Source organism: Patagioenas fasciata, chromosome 7 (genome assembly GCF_037038585.1).
Source record: "Patagioenas fasciata isolate bPatFas1 chromosome 7, bPatFas1.hap1, whole genome shotgun sequence".
NCBI classification, from domain to species: Eukaryota; Metazoa; Chordata; class Aves; order Columbiformes; family Columbidae; genus Patagioenas; species Patagioenas fasciata.
In genome coordinates this window covers 6,942,112-6,962,880 of record NC_092526.1, presented here as the reverse complement: position 1 = coordinate 6,962,880, position 20,769 = coordinate 6,942,112, and the positions used below count along the sequence as shown (strand labels likewise).

The 20,769-nt window shown below is 41.4% G+C and overlaps 1 protein-coding gene across 6 annotated transcripts in view; it reads left to right on the top strand.

Annotated features, from left to right (window-relative positions):
- The window catches only part of THSD7B (thrombospondin type 1 domain containing 7B), a 370,487-nt gene that overhangs the window by 262,585 nt on the left and 87,133 nt on the right, over positions 1 to 20,769 (top strand). For all 6 annotated transcript variants that reach the window (XM_065841421.2, XM_071810742.1, XM_071810741.1 and 3 more), the window contains exons 14-15: positions 7,476 to 7,670; positions 11,768 to 12,031. In XM_065841421.2, coding sequence (XP_065697493.1) covers positions 7,476 to 7,670; positions 11,768 to 12,031 — 459 coding nt within the window. The remainder of the gene's footprint in view (positions 1 to 7,475; positions 7,671 to 11,767; positions 12,032 to 20,769) is intronic.

Below are 20,769 nucleotides of genomic sequence, written 5' to 3'. Positions count from 1 at the left end.
CTATCACTAACCCTGGCCAGTGAATATATAACTGAGGCAGAGCTTTCAAAAGAACGCCAATGCTTTCCTAGTCAGCTAGAAGATTTTTCAACTTGAGTTACTAGAAATAATGGAAATGTTGTGCTTGTTTTCCATTTTCTCTCTCTCATGTTATTTGGCATGTTTGATTCGCTTTATTTACTGTGATCTCAATGTGTGTATATATAACAGGATGTCTTAGTTTTATTTTCAAGTTGTGCAATAAACAATTCATCTTAAATATGACTTGATGATGGGTGCTACAAATGGATTGAACTCAAGTAATTTTAGTAATTGTGGACCACAGAAAGAGGAAATAAAGGAAGCGTATTTTTGTATTTTGTTATGTTCTCTGAAAGCAGCAGAAGCAAAATTTCTATCATTAATCATCTAATGCACTTCCATTGATTTTCTTTTTAATAGAAAATGAAAGTAAAAGCAATTCAAAACCTATAATAAAGTTAGAAAAAAAGGGAAAAATTGTGGAAGGTTCCTTAGAATGATTGCATGATGTAGAAGCACTCAGATTGCTGTTATTCTCTGGCCAAAGTCAATTTGAAACATTAAAAAATCATATTATTTTGTTTTTCTAGCCAGGCAGAGTGTGAACCGCTTGCAATAAGAAACACTTGTATTAAAATGAAAATGGTACTGGATAGCAATGTATCATTCCCATGTTCTGGATTCTGTGTGTGAGTGGGAGGAGGAATGGGCTTTATAACAATATTATTTCTCTCCTACTTCTCTTTAAACACTGGGCAGTCTTGGTTCACAGCTGAGGAAGAATTAAAACACGAAGTCACACAGTTTGGAAAAATAGACATGTACAGCTCAGTTCTTTCAATGATCTAAGCCATATATTCCCAACCAAATTATCGATCCATAACTATCCAAGAAAAATTGTGTTCTTATTTTAAGGTGAAACAGAGGGGAGTCCGGTTTAAGGCATTAAATGAGAGAAGCCAGCTGCATTTATTTTTCTCCTTTTAATGTGCAGCCCTGGACATATTTAATCCCTTTCAGAGAGACTGATGAGACTGATCTGTTCTCATGCTTGCACTGTGGTGCTGGCTGAGAGACTCTGAGCCATGAGGAGTGAGCGATGTGGGAGAGACATGGACCTCTGGGACACAGACCTCGTGTACTGACCCCTTGATCCCTTCCTGCCTGGTGGGTACCAATGACGTGTAGCCAAAGGGGAGCTCTGCGGTTGGGTCAGACACAGGCACATGAGGCCGGTTGTCCCAGTGGTTGTCTTGGTGGGGACACGGCTGTGGCTGTGCTGGAGATGACTTCCCACCACGCTGGCCCCCAGGAGCTGCAGCTGAGACTCCTCCTGAGGCTCCTATACCTGGATTAACCTGTCTTTTTCCCCACACACATGTCATTGTGGGAGAGGGTTTCTCTCTGCAGAGAGAAACTAACCCACAGAGCAGATGAAACGTGGAGCTTTAAGTTGAATCTTCAGAGTTCTGCATGTTTTCTTTTTTCCCTTCTAGTTCTATCCCAAAGTTCTCCCTTTTCCTCCTGTTACAGTCTCTCCTCCATGCTAATGCTCCGAACGCAGCTTTTCTACCCAATATTTCCCTGACCCCTTTTCATGCAAATAATTTCAGTTGCTTTCCTTTATCTTTGCAGTTGATATTTACCATCTTTATTGCTTCCCAGCCCAATCTCAACCTCCACTTGTTTGTTTACAGACCACATTTGTTGGGGTCTGTGTTTATTCAGCACTCCGTGTTTCCTGGTGGCATTTGTTAGCCCTTTAGCTCTACTGTCAATATCATTCATAATTACAAAAAGGGAAACCAGCGATCTTGGACTAGTTGTTCCAGCTCTTCCTTGGTTATATTTCCTAGATCTGTGTCTGCGATGTCCCTCCCGGAGTCGTTTGTTCTCTTCCTCAGACTTATTTTTAATTACTTTCTTATGGTTTGTTTCTGTAAGTCCATAGCAGGGAGTGCTGCTGCACCCAAGGGAGAGGTCACAGTGGTGAACTTGAGCATATACGTTGTCCTTGCAGAAACAGAGCCTTAGAATTAAACCTGAGTCTCAGCGAAGACTTATGTCTTCTCTTATTTCTGCTTCTGGTCTGCTATAATTAGGGGTTACGTTAATGTACCAAGAATAACGTAAATGTTCCACCTGGGATTTTGGAGAAACTTACTGTAAGTATGATGGTGCATCGATACAGAAAATATATGAGGTCATCCTGAGTTATGAGATGGTGCTTATGGGCAGCAAGTCTGGATCCTTAAAATTATTTTCTTCTTTTTTTCTAACGTGTTATGCCTAAACTCCTTTTTCATTTATCGGTTAGTGATACATGTAAGAAATGATTTGTTATCTTGTTACATTGAAGGGTTGTGAGAATAATTATGCAACACCAAATGAGAATTTTTCTGAAGAGTGAGAAGGTAAACAGATACATTGAAATAATTCCATTGACTTTACGTGCTGGCTTGGATTTTTCACACATTCTTAGAATTTGAAGCCAGAGGAGATTATTACATTATCTTATCTACATCTTTTCTAGCCTCATAGGTCATCCCGTTGTTCATGTACGAAGTCCGGCCATTTCATTTACATTACTGTATAGCTTTAGTTTTAATGTTTGGCCTGAATGTACCTTCCTGGAATTATCAGTCATTGTTTTCAGATGTTCTAATGACATTTAATTCCAGAGTTTTGAAACCACTAATTTAGGTTTCCCAAATTGAAGTGCCATGGTACAATATAATTTTACTCTTGGTAGTTGATATTCTCACCCTTCAGCTTTTTACCCTTTGGAAACTATTGAAATGAATTTTTAAAGGAGAATTGATGATAACTTCGGTAAATGAAGAGACTGTCTGTAATTGGATTTTTACTTAAGTGGAACTATAGTTGTGTTATCTGTCCTTATTGGATGCAATGCTATGCCTATGATATTTCTTTCTCGATACAGTCCCTTTGTTGGGACCATCGGTAGTGCTCTAAAACCAGGCACGTCCCTACCCTACGTGCCGCTTCGGTGGCGATGCAACGTCATCTGAGGACGCAGTTTGACAACAGATAGGCATTTAATTTGACTATGTAAAAGTTTATAGAAGTGTCTGCTATTTACTTTCAATTTAAGATAAACATAGTTAAAGAATATATCTTCCATCTGTTTCTGCGTGCCATATGCCGAGAGGATGGCATACAAACCTATTCTTGTGGGTGCAAATATAAACCCAGAAGACAGAGGCAGTTTTATGGAGTATCCCGTTAGCAGTCTTTGTGCAGTATCCCGGCAGGACCCCGTGCCAGCAAAAAGAGAGATGTCCTACCCAAACCATACATTTAACACTGGACTCGTGCCTTGAAGCAAAGTGGTTGCATCTGCGGCTATGTTAATCGCTCATATTATTCCCTAAATTTGTGGACACCTTAATGACTGTGTCCACACTGTTAAACAACTCCTTTAGGATTTTAAACCTTTCAGTTTATTTCGTGATCTTGTTTTTATCCTTACAAGAGAAGGTGTACCTTTTTTTTCCTTTGTGCTAGCCATTTTTTTGTATCAACAAAACTGCATTAAATTGTCATCCTGGAACTTGGCCCCAAGTATTTAATTCCAGTTTGGTGGTAATAAGAAAGAATAGCAGGAGCTCAAAAGGAAATCCTGCATTTCCCCTCTTTGTGGGAATCAATATTATAATTTTAAACCCTTTATCTGGCAGTGTCCTGTTATTAGCTGTTTCTGTTCATGTTTGTGGACATTTTAAATGCTGCAGAGATGGTAGAAATCACACATTATGTCTGGGAGGGATTTATCATTACTATGTGATTTTATATTTTTCACAGTGCATATGGCTGTAAATGGACTGCATTTCTGCATTTCCCTCTGGTGGTATCCCACTTAAAAAACAAAAAGAGAAGAGATGTTGACATAGCAGAAATGGCTTTGTGGTCTGAGTTTATTTAAAACCGTTGTGACAGAACTAAGGATTACAGGGAAATAATTTTTATGCAACATAAACCACACATGAGCCAAACCAATCAGTAGTTTGAAACCACTGAGGATAAATAATTTCACTGAATTTCCTGAAGGTCCACTGGAAACAAATTTGTCTCATTCTGTTTGCAGAAGTGCCTGTATCTGAAACTGTTTTTCTCTTCTGAGTTAAAGGTAACTTAACTGGGAAATCAGTGTGCAGCAGGCAGAAATGGGGTGACTAGTTCCTGGCCAAACCACAGGAGTAGATCTGGCAGCTCTGCTGCTTCCTTTCTGGCCCTTTTCAATCCATTAATATGCCCTAATGGACAATCAGTTTAGTATTTAATTTATTTTAGCATTCACCTCAAGCATGTAGCAGAAATCTGCCATTTCTTATGACTGACATGCTGCGAAGATAAGGCCCATTAAGCTTGGAATCTTGAAGATAATTCAACTCAAACTGAAGAAGTCAGGCATTGACGTCATCTTGGAAGATGTTTGTGGACTCTTCAATGGAAATGAGTTGTCTCCTAATATGACTGAAGTTCATTGTCCTGCTCAGGGCTGTCTGAGGAGGTGTGGGGGTTTTGGTGTGTGCGGGTACCGGATGTTCGGGGCCGGTGTTTTATTTGGTGCATGTACACCGAGACATGCCCGCTCTCCCAGCAAAATGACGCAGCTGCCATTTGAGTCACCATGGAGATGCTCATCTGGGCCCACCAGCTTAGTAATAACACTGTTGGCCTTGGTAAGTGCAGAAGTCTGGGAGAGTGGGAAGCAAGCAGGATGTTTGTTCTTTAGGTAGCATTTTAGGCATCAGAAAAAAGCTTTTTGGATTCCTTGCTCTTGGCTGCTGCCTCCTCTGCTTGCTGACACTGAGGCTTTGTTGTTCTGTCAGGAATGAACTGATGGAGTTACCAGGATCTGCACTTAAAATATTCCTGAAGTAGAAAAGAGAAGCAATTCTATATCTTCAACTACCTGCCTGTACCTAAACACCTTGTAGGAGATCATCTTCCTCTGCTTCTTTAGGTCTTATATCTCTTACTAGACACTGTATTTTCTTTTCGGCTCTGTGTCTCTGTGCTTATACATGCATAATCTCCTATATTATTTGTTGGTTTAATTTAACTTCTCTCTACCCATGTTTACTATTGCCACTAATTTCTTTAAACTCCATGATCTCTGTCAAATATTTGCTCTGATCTCTGTGTCCTTATGTATCCATTACTTTTAGCATCTAAATAGCCTCAGTGAACTCAATGAATCATTCGTATGCTCAAAATTAAGGACATTTGTGCAGGAGATCGGACCTTTAGATAATAACTCATTGCAGTATGGAGCGTCTGGTTTAACATCTTTCTTTAGAAGTTCCATCACTTACATTGCTATTAATAAATGTCAGAAATGAATTGTGGTCTTCTCTCAGGTAGCAGTAAACATTGCGACATGCTGGTTTATTATACGATCACAAATATTGCTTCATGGGTCTGGCAGCGTAGGACGCTGTTCTCTTCCCTGCAGACACCAGCGGTTGTAGCGATGCTGAGGAGATGGTTTGCACACACTTGGCCATTCTTCGCGTGGCCACGTTTGCGTTGCCAAATCTTTGGTGACCTTGCTGAAGGTGATGAGGCTACAGAGCCCTCAGGCAGCAGAGTCTGTTACTTGTTTAACCTTCCTGAAGAGGGCAATTACCCCGCGTACCTGTATGGAGAGGTGACCTCGGTCCTCACGCCCTCGTAATTGAGAAGGGGAATGTCTCCCAGTCTCTGATTGCCAGAGCTGAGAGATAGGAAAGGTCACAGGGATTGAAAGTGAAAGGCAACGATCAGCAATTTAGAGATAACTATTAATATGCTGATTTACTGTCACTTGAATCTAAAGAGACTTCTAACAATTGCTCACCTTTTGCACACTCTTTAAAATACTGTGGGGTTTTTTTTCCTTAGAAATCTGATTACATTTTAATAAGATTTTTTTTGTTTCCAGGTGGTTGCCAAGCCATCCCTTTCTCCCATACAGTACTGTAGTTAAAACCCTAAAATCATGTGTATTCATTGCAAAGTTACACCCCAATCAATCCTTTAACTGTAAGAAAACAGAGAATTATTTTTCCTTTTCTCTTCATGCATTCCTGGTTAAATTAAGTGCTGGTAACAAGGAAAAATATATGCTGCTTCAAAAACCTGTATTATTTACGATTCTCCATAAAATAATATCACAGGTCGTTAAATAACAAAATCTGGATTAAATCATTTCATCTTCTTCAGCTTTATGATACAATGTGTGGACTTGCCTGAAATCAGAGAGCCTGGCATGACTAAACTCTTGGGGCCAAATTCAATTCCTAACTCTGCCCCTGACTTTATTACTTTAATCAAGTCATGACCTATCTTTGCTTTGGTTAACCTACAATGTAGGTTATAAATAGCCTATAATCTTGGAGATTTTGTGAGAATTAATTGTTATTAATGAATTGAAAGTCTCCATGATGTACAGGCTATTTTTATTTGTCATAATTACTTATTAATTCACTGAAGTTTTACCAAGTTTTAGTATAGGCTTCTGGTGACTCAGATTTATACATTATTACTTTTGTCCTTCGTCATGGCTGTACAGGGCTATTATCCACCCTGAAAAATTAAACATTACAGCCCCAAAAATGACAGAGGTGTTGAAGGAAAAGGGCATTGACCTAAAATAAAACTGAGGGTGAAATCAGTGCACCAAAGTCCTGGGCTGTGCTCTTGGAAGCTCTGTTTGACTCTTGCCTGGCCACAAAGGCATCTGCCTCCAAATTGAGAGACCTCAGCCCCAGCCAGGCCCTGTTCCTGCTGTTTCCTATTGCCGTGGCCTGGTCTTAGAGACCCAGTCGTGCTTTGGGAACCAGAGAAATGCATCGCGTCTGGATGTGGGCTGCAGCCTGGAGGGTGCTGCCTGGGAAGGTGAAGCTCAGTACGTGCTGTGGCTTTGCTGCGCCGCATGGGAAGGCTGCTCAGTCATTCCCTTCATCCGAAGTATGGAAAATATGACAGTTTCAGAGAAGGAAGCTTTCTTCTGTATTTTTTAGTTATTTTTTTCTACTTTGGAGCAGTTTCAGTCCCATGGGTAGTGCATGCATCGCAGCTTGGGAGTCCTAGCCTCGATCAAATATGTTTTATGGTGCATAGTCACAGTATATTATATATTTTCTTGTTTGGTCATACAGTGTATCATTGGTTAAACTGTTGCCCCAAACCCTTAAAATGGCTGCCTACTTGAGAATATTGAATTATATCATCATTTAGATCTGTCTTTATGGTTTTGTGTCTTTATGGTTTTGTGAAGCTTCTAGCACATCTTTGAGTGATGCATGAATAATGACTTAAAACTAAATCAGCTTTATCCCGTTAACCCAGAAGAGCGAGTCTCGCACAGAACACAAGTACTGACTGCATAGAGTATAATACAAGATATATAAGAATATAAAGATTTCTATGCCTTTGCTTTCCAGCTGTTACGTGCGTGTCAGAGCAGGAGGAGGCTGCGGATGCGGGTGAGTGCATGCGGTGGGCAGGAGCCATGCCGTCCCTCGTCCAGGAGTGCCACGTTCCCTGCAAAGACGACTGCACCTTTACCCCCTGGTCTAAATTTACAGCCTGCTCCTTCGACTGTCAATCAACTAGAAGCAGGAGACGGTCACTCACAGGTATAATCTTTTATATTATTTATCCAATGGCAACACTTGTGAATAACACCTCTCAGATAGTGGACTGATGTTCAGAGTTTGGGAAAATCCAGACAGAATAGTGATCGTCCTTAATTGATTTTTGATCTGATACTGATTATTGCCTGCTTAACGCTCGGTTTGAGAATAGTGTAGAAAAACTCGGTGGTGGAAAACCACTTTTAGTCATAAACCAAATAAAACAGGGACTATGCATTGTGCAAGTTTATGTGACGCATTAATCTGGGAAGCATGCGGCAAATGTATATACAAGAGTAAAAGTCAGTGTGTCTTTCTTTTCAAGGCTGTTGAAATCCAGATGAAGTTTAAAGCTGGGAGTTTTATGCTCAGCAGTATCCAGTAGTTCAACAGGGCAAATTAATACCATGAATAAAGAAAAATCAGTATCATTAAAACAGTTTTGTTTGGTCTTTTATATATGTTCATTAAACAATCTAGTTCAAACTATTTCATGGAGCAGTCTCCCATACTTGCTGTTGTGGTTTGTTATTATGTTATTTGAATGCTGACCGAAAAAGCTTTAAAACTCTTTAACATGAATAGTTTGGAGGCGCTTTTTTTGTTAGAAGTTGTCTTCCCCCGCTCCCTACACACACAGCTAAATTAAATCAAAAAGAATTATACTGTTTTCAGAAGGTTTACAAGAAACTTACTGTTATTGTTATCCTGAGCACTCACATCTTTTCATATTCTTGTGTTTGAGAGCTATGTTCTAGCTGGCTTGAGTTTGCTCCGTTAATAGAGGTGAAAACTCAACGACTTCTACTATGGAGTAAAATACTAACATTGCTGTGAAAATATCTGCTGTGATAATGCCTGGGAGCTGCATGGCAGCAAAGCGTAGTGGCGACCACTGCTCCTTTCTTCCAGACTCCCTCGTACCTGGCTGCGGGGCTGTCTCGTTATTCAGTTTGTTACTGCTGCAGCGATCCAAGTTTTTAGTAACTACCAATTACAGTATAGAGACATAATGGCTTCAAGCTGCCATTTGTGAGTACGGCTCATTAAAGGATAAAGATTTCTCTTTTACATACAAATCATTATTATACAGTGCTCTGTTGTTTCTGCCAAAAAGAGTATTCTAAAATGTTCTCTCTATCGATGCCTGTATGTTTATAATAGTAGAAGTCCTCTAAAGCCTATCAGATTAATAGGTACCTGATCTTACAGAAAATACGTAAGAATTAAGTGAATACTTATTTCTAGGTCGCTTTAAATCTGAATTTTCTTTATGAACATCAGTGCAAGTTACGAAACAGTATGGTCCCCTCTATCCCCTTTCTTACTCCATTCTACATCTGACATAGATACGTCCAAGTAAGTGGCCCAAAATGGTTTCTGATATTCAGGTTTTGATGGCCTGGCTCCTCACCCACACTGCATTGGGTTCCCTTCCTCCTGCTGGGAAGGAGCTCATATTCTCCGCCCATTCCCAGCAAAGACGTCCTCAAAAGCAAATGTCAAACATGTCGGGGTGTCCCAGGTGGTGCTGGGTGGGAGCAGCACAACACCACAGGGAGCAGCCGGGAAGGGCCAAATCAGCCATTGGTTTTGGTTCAAAAGGAGAAGTCGATGAGATTAGTGTTGGCTTGTCTTTGCATAAAACTTCATCAAAATTGGAGCTGGCCGGAGGTCTTGAAGAGACCTCATCCGTGTGAACTCAGTCCAAAGATGTCAGGAAAGTGCTGTTCTTGAAGTCCTTCATGCTCTTAAAACTCCCTTATCCATTTGTATTTCACCTTTCTGTAAGTGTGCATGAATTGTACCGCCTTGTTCATCGCCGTGCGTGTCTGTGCTCTGGTGAATGCTTCAGCTTCATTATAAGAGTTCATTAACAATGTCATTTAGTGGGAATCTGCTAATTGTTTGCTAAGTTTGCTTGCCTCCCACTCAGTTTCTAATAGTATTATTCATTTCACTTTGTAAGTAATCATAGACTCTGCATATAAAATTAGTCATTACTTAAGAAGCGAAAGGCTTATTGCAGAACATATCAAAATTCAAAGTCATTATAACGAAAACACAGTTTTTAGGTGAGTCTTCAGTTAATTAATACAGTCAGTTAATTCACAGTACTGTGGATACAAAGCATTTTCTATAGGAAGGTGTATCTTCAGTGTTTCATATAGTTTTTATGTACAGTATGTACTGCCTGATAATGTTTAATGTATATAGTATTTGTTAGTATTAAAAAATCTAATTTTAAAAAGGAAAATACTACTTATTTGAAGCATTTATATCTTTGAAAAGTTTGTCAGTGATGTTTTTAATAGTAATTTCCCAAGCAGTCTGTGAAGATGATAAAAATATCACCATCACTAATTCTAAAACTATGTGAAGAGTATGGGAGGAATGTCACTTTTACCCTCAAATTAGGGCTTTCATAGCAATTTCCTTAGGGGAAACATTCCTACAAAACAGATGGTAAGGCAAGGTGGGAAAAGGTGGTGGAAAAGTCTGAGACTATTAGCATCCTTACCTGTGTCTGATGTGCTTCATGTAATAACGGCAAAACACGGGCAAGTCCCAAATTCCCATGTTTACTAATACACTGCGGAGCACAGGGCTGTACGTATACCCTGAGTTTGTGCCTTCTGTCAGCTCGTCAAACATAAAATGCTGGAAATGCCACTAGAGAGCTCCCCATCTATTTAAAGCCTTTTAAAATACTTCCCTTGAAGTGTGTGGAGTTGTACCTCTTATACCTTGCTTGAATTTACTTATAAATATATAAATATACAGATGCCGGCAGTGTTCGATTTCTTTGTGTTTATTTTGTCTTTGTGCTGGCAAACTTTGCATTCTCCAGAACTCTGGAAATACAGTTTTGACAGAGCTGGGGCTTGAGGGGCAGTGACATTAAGGGTCTGCAATCAGTGCCCTTCTCTTTAGAAGTGCACGTTTCTATGTAAACAGGTATTGATGGCAGCCAGCTTGTGACTTTTGGTTCCAGAAAGAGGGTTGTGGGGTTATATATAACTTATTTTATGTTTTTAGTATCTTATTTGTGTGCAATACCAAAGAGAGGACATTTCTCTTGGGATCAAAGCTTTCAAAACTTTTTGCAAAAGTATTTTTAGTGCGGCCAAGATCCCTAAGAAACATTTTTGAGGACGGGATACAGATGCGGTTTGCTAGTGAAGATGAATTCTCCCCTTCTGTGCAGGTACCAAATGCAAAGACATTCCTGAGCTCAGCCTGCATAAAGATTGCTCCGCGTCACGTTGGCTAACCCATGCCAGGAAAAGAATTGATTTTATCTTTAGAGGCTGTTTACCTTTGTTCCCTTTGTAAACCTTTGTTCCCCGGAGCAGCCGCAGGGATGCAGGGAGCATGAATTCTTTTCTTTACATTATCCTTGTACTGGGAACCTCTTCTTTTGCCTAGAAGTTGCAGAGAGCTGTGCTACAGCTTTATTTGAGTGCCTCTGCTTTCTGAAGCTGCTGAGAGATGTGTGAAGAGCCTTCTTTTAAAACCTGTTGAAGGAATAGAGCAAAAGAAAACATTAAACCAAATGTAACTATTGAAGTACTTTCCTGCCCTGATAATTTAGTGAGGATTATCTCTTCTGTTTCCTTCAAAGTACGGTTTGTGTGCAGAGTGCATCTTTAACTAATTTATAAAGTAGCCTCAAAGAAGTCGTGGCTAATTTATAGTCCTCTGGAAGTTGTCCTGGCAACCATTGATTGCGAGCACATAGAGACAAAACAATCAATTTATTTTCATCAGATAATTAGAAAAAGATGATATTATATAAAATTACAAAGCATTTTCTGGGCAGATCATTACTAGACGAAGAGTTTGCGTTTTGCTCCTTGCCCTACCCATCAAAACAGTATTTCCAAGTTCTCCGGTTGCCCCTGGAGATAAATACCTTGTCCTTGCACTCCAGAGCACTGGCAGCAGCTAATAGATGCTTCGGAAACGTCCCTGGATATTAACATTCAGATTGTCTTGGTTCTAATGTGTTGAGTTCATGCAAGTATAAATAATCTGACGTGTTGTTATCAAAAGTAGCAGATGTTAAGCTAACGAACAGATTTCTGTGGTTGGAACAGGGCGAAGCAGAAAGCGAGACAAATGCCAGAACACAGAAGTTTATCCTCAAGTTGAAACAGAGCCGTGCCCCTGCGAGGTGTTCACCTCCCAGCCCCATGGAAACTGGTCCGACTGCATTATCGGAGGGGGTCCATCCGAGGGGCAGCTGGGAACGCGATCCCACAGGGATGCCAAGGAGTGTGGCGAGGGCGTGCGACTGCGGGCCATTGCCTGTTACGACAAGACCGGCAGACTCGTGGAACCATCTCGCTGCAGCAGTTCGGGTGAGGAGATTTTTAAAAGTATACGATGCGTGTAAATAGTCCGGGTCCTGAGCAGTGTCATCCACTCAACCGTTCATTTTGGAGCCTGTCATAGGTGTGAAACTGTTTAATTGCTGCAACAGCTTTCACAAGGTTGCCATGAGTTTTGAACACTCTCCTTCTTATATCTTCTTATTGGTCTTAATGCTAAGGTTTTCCTCAGTGTGAGGGTTTACTGGCATTTCTACAACAGAAATGAAGAAGAGTGCTAAAGTTTGCTATGTCATCAGAATACGGGAGGCATTTATTTGTCTTAAAATCCCATAAAAGTGTAAGCTTAGAAGAAGGAGGAGCTGCATTTCAATTAGCATTTTGTTTGAAGATATTTCCTACTTCAGCTTTTACTTGTTTATAATTTTTGTTCCCTAAATTTGCAAGTTCATGTGGTTGTTGTCAGTGAAGGAGTCAGGAATTTTCCTGAGATAATCATACCTAATTACAAAAACCCTGTGATGTCACCTGCTGTCACTCATGCCAAGTACATGACTTCAGTAGCCAGTGATCCCCTCCTTGTGATTTTGTGCCAGTCTAAAGCTCGAATTGATATACAGCATATATTGCAATGTCACTGTTTGCTGGGGCTCTGCTCCGTGGTTCTGTCCTAGCAGCAGTTTGACTTCACACAACCTAAAGTAGCCTGTATCAAACAGAAATAGGGCAGAAGTAGAAACAGAACAAGCAGGAAATGTCATTCCCTATGGATATTTTCTGCCAGTTCCCACAATTTGGATTTCATTGCAATTATTGCCCTAAACAGATTTATAGAAAAAAAGCTCTTATCTTAGGGCTAAATTCTGTACCCATGCTGCCTCCAAACCACTCATGCTCTCTGACTTACACTCAAAAAGCTTAGGACACCACACAATGTGATGTAGTATGTTTGAAGGCTGCTGGTGAGAGAGGGAGAAATGACGTCTCAGGAGGAGATTGAGTAATACAGTGGGAACCATTAATGTTCCAGGGTATATAAGGGAGCAGAGAAAGAAGCGGGGCTGCTCTGTTGAGGGTCTTCTGGACAAGGATCAGCAGCCAGAGCCGCATGTCATAAAAGGAAAGAAAATCCCACCCTAATGAAGTGATTCAGTCCTGGAGTGAATTCCTCTCGCAGCTGTTGATGGCTGTTCCAGCTGGCTGCACGGATTCATAAAGCAGCTTGCCGTGGTTTGTGTTTCAACAATGTGCTCTTGTACCAATTGATTATGCCTCTGTGGCCCATGAAGGAGGAATGTTATACCTTTCCCTCACAATATTACCTTTTCTTCTACAAAAAGGGAGCTGTTGGGTTTTGAAAGGTGGGTTCGCCTGTGCCATGACTTGCTCTTTTGGAAAACTCAGGGGTTTTATCACTTATTAAAAAGAGGAGGTTATCTGTGCGTGGGGCTTTTCTGAATCACCTTGAAGCCTGTTTGCTGTCAGTGATATTTATGTGGCATTTTTAATGCTCCAGCTTCTTTTAGGGAGGTAGCAGGGAGTGGTAGCTCAAGGGGATTAATGTTGGCTTTCTTGTCTTCTACTTTTTATCAGAGCAGAAATGATTGCAATACGGCCTGGCACCAGAGCCATGTCACAGGCTGGAGGCACAGTCAATGCTGAATGGAGAACCCTGATGTCTGCCTTTCCTCCTAAACTCTATTTACAGAGTGCTCAGAAGACCCTTAGGTGTGAAAGTGGGAGGTAAAAGCGGGGTGAGATGTAACCGCCTTCTGTGTACCCCGTGAGAGTTCCCCTATGGGTGAATTATTAATCTCCAACCAGAGATTGGTGGCTTGGGGTGCAGAGCACGCAAAAGTGGGCAGAAAGCTCCATAGGCTCCGCGTCCATCACTTGGGACCTGCCTTCCAACCAGAGCAGCTACGTGAAGATAAGCCTGATATTTATGGTCTCTAGAGCTGGGAGCTTTCAAAATGCACTTCTGAACACATTATTGAATTAGTGATAGAAACAAATCATTATCCAATTAATAATTAGCAGAATGTTATTCAACCGTAACAGAGAAGAGCAAATTACAGAAGCATGCAGAATTGCTAAACCCCAAGAGATTATTCATGACAGATTTTTTTTGAGCAGATCAGTTTGTCTTTTTCACAGTCAGTATCAAGTGACCTTTTAACATTTGCTAGCTGACCATATTTATGGCTAATTAAGTCATTGCCTTACATATTGAAAGCCAGTCACTGTGATGTCTGGGCATTGTTCTTGCTTTGTGAGCTGCGGAGGGTAAGCATGTTCCTCTTCTCTATCTTTCAGGTCTTCTGGCTTCTCTTTGTTCCCTGCTCTTTCCCGATTGCAGGACAGTGCTCTTCCTTTCCCTTGAACCAGGACGAGAGTCAGAAGTTGTAAGACTCAGACCTCGTTTTTTTGCTAGGTCCTTTTTAAGAGCTTTTACAAAGTACAGAAAGACAGATGTAAGGATGCAAACTTGCCTTTGAGTAGGTTTCATTTTCTCCCAGGCTTAATAATGCCTTGAGTAGAAGGTGTAAGACATTAGAAATTGTATAGAATAGGTCAGTTTGTAGCTTTTCTAGGGAGCAAACTTTGGGCTGTTGCCTCCTTGCAGCGATTTTCACCTTCCCTGACTGAAACCTGGCTGTTGAACTCGCCACTTCAGTGGGATTTAGTTGACCTGTGTCAATGGGACTTGTTATGTGAATGTATCTTAGTTATCGAGTGAATGTACTGTGAGCTAGAGCCTAATGTAGAAATTAATCACTGCTCAGAGGGGTTCAGGATCTGAGGCCCTGATTTTACACTGAATTTTGTGAGAAATTCTGCATTAGCAACTTGGGCAGGGAGGAACCAAACCAAAAAATAATAAAGTCTGTCATATGTGTTTGTCAGCAGTCTATACTCCAACTCTCCTAAGCCAAATATCTGCAAATATAATAACCCTTTCAGTGTACCTTCTCAACAGGAAATGGTTTTTCTCACCATTGCTGTAGTTATCACGTACAGATTATCCCAAGGTTGAAAACCAGTAAAGACAGAAGCATTCCAGCTTTGACTTCTTGGAGATGCACTAGTAGCTTCTCTGGCGGTCTACAGGTTCTTCTGTCAGGACCCGAGTCCTGGGCTGGAGGAACCTGTGCCTGAGCTTGTGCGAACACTTCGGGTCAGCTGTGGTGGCCACACACGTCACACCTTGACTAATTTACTCATTCTCGCTGCAGTTTAATTGTGGGTTAGCTCATGATCCTTGGATATGACAGACTCAGTGAGGGCGACAGAGCCTGGCCCAGGCTGCCCAGGGGGCTTGTGGAGTCTCCTTCTCTGCAGACATTCAAACCCGCCTGGACACCTTCCTGTGGAACCTCAGCTGGGTGTTCCTGCTCCGCTGGGGGGACTGGACTGGATGAGCTTTCCAGGTCCCTTCCAATCCCTGACATTCTGTGATTCTGTGACTCAAAAGTACAAATCTTGGACTTTTCAGAATTGCATCCCTTTCTGAACCAAACCATTTCTCTGATGTCCAAAAAAACCACACCCTAGCTTTGTTTTTTTAATATGACTAGCTTTTGTGAATAGTGTACTGCTTTGTTTTAGTGATATCATCATTTTGATGGCCCAGTCAATAAGCACAAGAAATGAGTGACCTGCAGTTCCCAGATTGAGCTAATTATTTTTTTCCCCAACTTGGTTCACTCTACCTTCCCTTAATTTGGAAATGCGATTATGAAATTATGGATGGAGGTGACTAACTATATTACAAAAAATCTAATTGATAATTTGCCTCAATTTGTCTTCCCATCAGAAGACTGGCTTATGCTGCATTCAGCTCACCGCTGGTCCAGAGGGTCTCCATTCTGTGGCTGATGTTTGGAGCGTTCTCTTTGGACGTGGAATTGTCCTCTTAGTTGTGGTTCATCCATTTCTCAATCTGTCATCCGAGTTGCTTGTGCTGTTTTTGAATTTCCACCTCCTTTATTTTGTATTATTTCATGTAGCTTCTTTGCCTCTTTTTTTTGTGTGTGTGCTGTGCCAACAGGGTTTTGGGATTTTTTTAATCTTAGAAGAGCATAGGGTGCCTCATCTGTTCCAAATCAAAGACTGGAGATTTCTGTGCTCTTGCACAGGGGTTCTGCTTTTGATCCGGCGGGCAATTTACGGAAAGCAAGAATTTATGAAGAGTGCTTATACTATTCAAATTGTGCTGTGCTCGGAACAACAGGAACCTGGAAGAAAGACACAACAGACAAATAGATCCTGGCTTTAAATCACAGAGTGGGTAGTTTCAGCCTACAGTCACCTTAAAAAGCTTTGATTATCTCTAAATTTATGAAGGGCACGGTAGGGATGCTCATAAACCTCCTTATTCTCAACAGCGCAGTGTTTTGTTGTACGTGGTTTAGTTGTGGGTGGACAAATCAAAGAGAACTGGGGTTGCTCAGAGGGCTCCCCAGTCTCTGATGCGGGGGTGTCGCTCCATTCCTCCCAGTCAGACCAGTATAACACTGCTGGTGGGATTTCTGCTGGCAAGGTCACCTCTTGAGAATGCCAGCTCTAGTCCCAAATGGGTGGGATCAGCAAACAGATGCACCAGGAGGAGTTAAAAGAAACTGGGTGATGTGACAACTCATAGTGCTTGTGGTTGCTGGAGGCTGTTCCCCGCTCCCAGGCACATCAGGGCAGCGTGTGGCAGCAGTGACAGCACCGCTTCTGTCCTGATGGGCAGTGTCCCCCACCTTGAGAGGTTTAGGAGACTATGCAACGGTCATGGATCAGGAATTTCAGCTCCTCCTGCTGAAAACCACATAGTATCAAGTCTCACAAAATTTGATTTTCTAAAAGGTCAGCCCAGAGCAGTGCTGTATCTGTACCTGGGGCAGGCCTCTGGGGTCTGCGGGCCTTTAGGTGAAAATCCCAGCCACCAGCTTGATAGACACTGCATGACCTACCTGTGAGTTAACACAGGGACCTGCTCTGCACCGCTGAAACCCCTCACTGTCATTTTAGGAGAAAGTGAACCATTTTCAGTTAGCTTTCAGTCACTAAATTTTAATAGTTGTTCTGCAAAATGAAATTTGTGTAGCTGAAAAAACTATAAACAGAGCTCAATAGGTTAAAGAAATGTGACCCAAGTCTATCCTGGACTGATAGCAAAACTACCTTTCCTACAAGGTAGCAATTTTGGGGAAAAAAAAAAAAAGTTGGAAAAGGCTATATTGAATAAATGCCTGTTCATTTTTGCAAGTGCATCTATTCTGACATTTACTGTGGTATACATTTTTCCATATCTGGAAGAATGAAATTGTTGCAGAAATCCCTGATTCTGTTTTTAAAGTCTTCAGAAATTGTAACTTTCCTGAACAAAAGTTTCACCTCTGTTTTTGAAACTATTCCTAACTATTTAATTTCATTCTTAGTCTAAATGAAATTGTATAATAATGAAATTTCATTTTTTAGCATAAACCATTCATTCCAGAATCCAACAACTTCTTGTTTTAATTGGTGTCTGTGCTTCCATAGACAGCATCCTACCAACATCTTATGGATGGGACCTCGTATCTGGAGGCCTCATTCTTGACAGCCCCATGTCCTTCACAAGGGAGATGGGAGCCCTGCTGAGGTTGTGGTCGTCCCAGCTCCAGACCCGCATATGACAACCTTGGGGTGCCTCCTTCCTAAAAGTGTGGGAGTAGTAGGTGGTCTTGGCACCCCACGTTCAGTCCATCCTACCCTTCTTTTGTCGTTCGGGTTTAATTAGATATTACAATACTCCGGCTGCTGTGGTTCCCCCTATGTGTCTCTGTGGTGTATCTCTCTGTGGCCTTTTTATTACAAAAAAATGACTGTTTAACTTGCCAGGACAAAGCTTTTCAAAGACTGCCTGAGGAAAAGGTTTCGGCTAAAAATTCACCTTCCACCCATTCCATCCCCTGGCACGGGAATTAAGGCTGGGTTTGATCACGAGTGGCTCAAAGGTGTTGCCAGCTGCAGGTGGGGCTGTCCGACCCGCGTGTTCCCTCTTCAGGACTCTTCAAAGCCACTGTCACCTTTGCCTGTTGTTCTGCTATCTCAAGGCTAAATAGCTTCTAAATTCAGCCCTGAAATCCCGGCTGGGTTCTCCTCTGGACCCCTCTCCAGCATTTCCACAAATCTCCTTGGAGATGTGCGCAGTGACACTTAATTACAGCTGTGGCTGCCAGGGGAGCTGTAAGCGCAGAAACAGCCCATCAAGGAGCTGCCCTCCATTTCTTGTTTGACTACAGGATTTTTACATATTACTCTCGTAACAGTTCTCAAACAACATTGATTTATTCCCTATCTTTTCCTTTCCTTTTTTTCCTAAATCTGTTCACCATAAGAAAATTTGGCCACAGTTCTTCCTTCCTGGATGTTAAAAGAGTTATCAAATGAAGACAACTGTTCAGACATTGCTGTTCTCTATGTTGTTTTCTGGCAACAGAATCAAAGGTAAAAACCGATCAAAAAATGTTATTTCTGAATGGGTCAAACTGGCTATCTAAGAAGCTTATTTAAAGTAAAGTAAGACTTCCCCTGAGGCATTAGTATGTAGAAATACACATTCTTCGAGATCTTTATCTTCTTACAGAATGCAAACCTTCATCTTACGAGGAAATATTTGGAGTATCAGCTATTTGAGCAGCATCCTCTGTAGATACTGCATTCAGTCAGTGATGTCTGTTGTTACTTCTTGGCTCTAAATATAAATCTCTGTAGCGTGTCTTTTTGCCCAGATTTTTCTTTCTGCTTTTTGCTGCATTCTGTAAAATGACCCTTGTGAAGAGGCAGTGATACCACACTAAGTGAAGGAATGGTTTTTTTACTAACCTCAAGCAGAGTTTCTCATGTTTGATGATCACTGTCATCCTCCACTTGCCCGACCACCTCTACCCACCCTGGCTTATGTCCGGTTCTTCATTTCTATTATTAGGCTTAGTGAATTTTTCTCTGTTTTTGACAGGTTGATTAAAGCTCTTCCATGGGAGTTGGGAGCATTTTTAGTGCAGAAATAGTAACTCGGTGTGGAAACAGTCTGTTGGAGGTTTAGGAGAGCTTTGATAGCAAGTTAATGTGCCGGGCGATCTACTGCCCTGATTTCTGCAGGGGGCTACAGTGAGAGCATCCCTTTGAAATGTGGCCCATCTCTTTGGCCTTAATAATGCATTTGTCACAAATACACCCTGTTATGAAGCCAAGGCTCTAATAAAATGTTACTGTACAAAGATAGCTTTAGAATTAACATTTGCTCTCCCAGCGTGTCATTCCATTTAATATGTTAGATGGGAATTATGAAGAAATACCATTGTAGCCTATCCCTTTTCATGAGTTATGTACTCTAGTGTTAAGACGTCAACACTTTTCTGCTCATGGGGAGTTTCATGATCCCTTTGAGACATGTGTGCCTGTACAGGGAAGCGACACCCACTGGTGGAAGTGCACAGGATTCCTCTCGTAGCTTACGTGCAGTTTTTTCAGTGTTTTTTAACCTGATTGCCTTTTATACAACTCCGATGAGCAGGCAAATAAATAGTTGACAAATCATTTTTAAGTGGAAGGTGACAATTTCATATCTTTACTGCTGGTGGGGAACCCTGTGGCAACTGGACATAGTAGGTGTCTTAGTGGATTTTAGTGGGTGTTAAGGTGTTTCATGTCTGACATATTCTGAAGGTCTTCAGATGCAACATTGTGTAATTTTGCTTGTATGGAGCAGGAGTCCTACAAAAAGAAGAACTCCACTTTTTGCACATAGGCCAATGTCTGAACAGAATGAGCTGATTGCCAGGGCAGCAGTGAGCTTGCTGGGGCACTACACACAGCAACAAAGTTAGTGTGGTAAGCGGAGATGGGGTACATAGTGGGTTTCTTTTAAGGTGCCTGATGTAATCTGCTTGATCAAAGAGTTTGGGAGACCAACATAAAAACATTGCGGCAGCTGAATTTGGGAGATTTGAGGAAATGAGTCTGAATTAGGAAATGTGGGTGTAAAATTAAACTTCAGCTCTGAGGATTATCGTAATGATAATTATGAGTAACTGAGAATTTATCCTACCTTAGCCTGTTCCTGGGTCTGAGGTATGCTTTGAAATCTCTCTGTCCTCCAAAGTTTGCAAATGAGGACGGTGTAAATTAAAGCACTGAGAGCTTGGTTTGCAAAACCTCTAATATCCCTCACTACAGACAGAGGCTCCCTCTGTGAAATCTTGGATCTCATTTGTATTTGGTAACATGGAGGAGTGACCATTAAAAATCGTATTATTCAACAAGATTGCATCGCTTTCTGCTTCTGTCTGAATTCATTGAAGTCCTCCAGCGGAGGAGATTGAACTACACAACCGGAGTGCTCAAAGTCACGCTGCAAAATTGAAACAAAAGTCTATCAGGAATTCAGTACATCAGTACTCTGTGCTGGGGCCTGCTGACGTCACCAAAATGTCTTATTTCCATCTCAAGCTTTTCCATCATCTAAATGAGTTGTACTGTTCTCCCCGTGCTTAGGCTGTGGAAAATCAGGACTGTTCCCTTTCTTAAAATCCCGTTTCCATCAGATGTTTTTTATAATACAGCTTTATTTAAGGAGGTCGGATGCCTTTATATCCCTGCTTCTGTAGCAAGGTGACCTCTAATAGCGGGAGTGAAACTCCCCATCCGAGCAGGCAGGACCTCGCAGCAGCTCCCTGGTGTTTGGAAAAGCACTCATGGATCTTCCGAATGCTGGTAATGGTTAGTGGCATCTT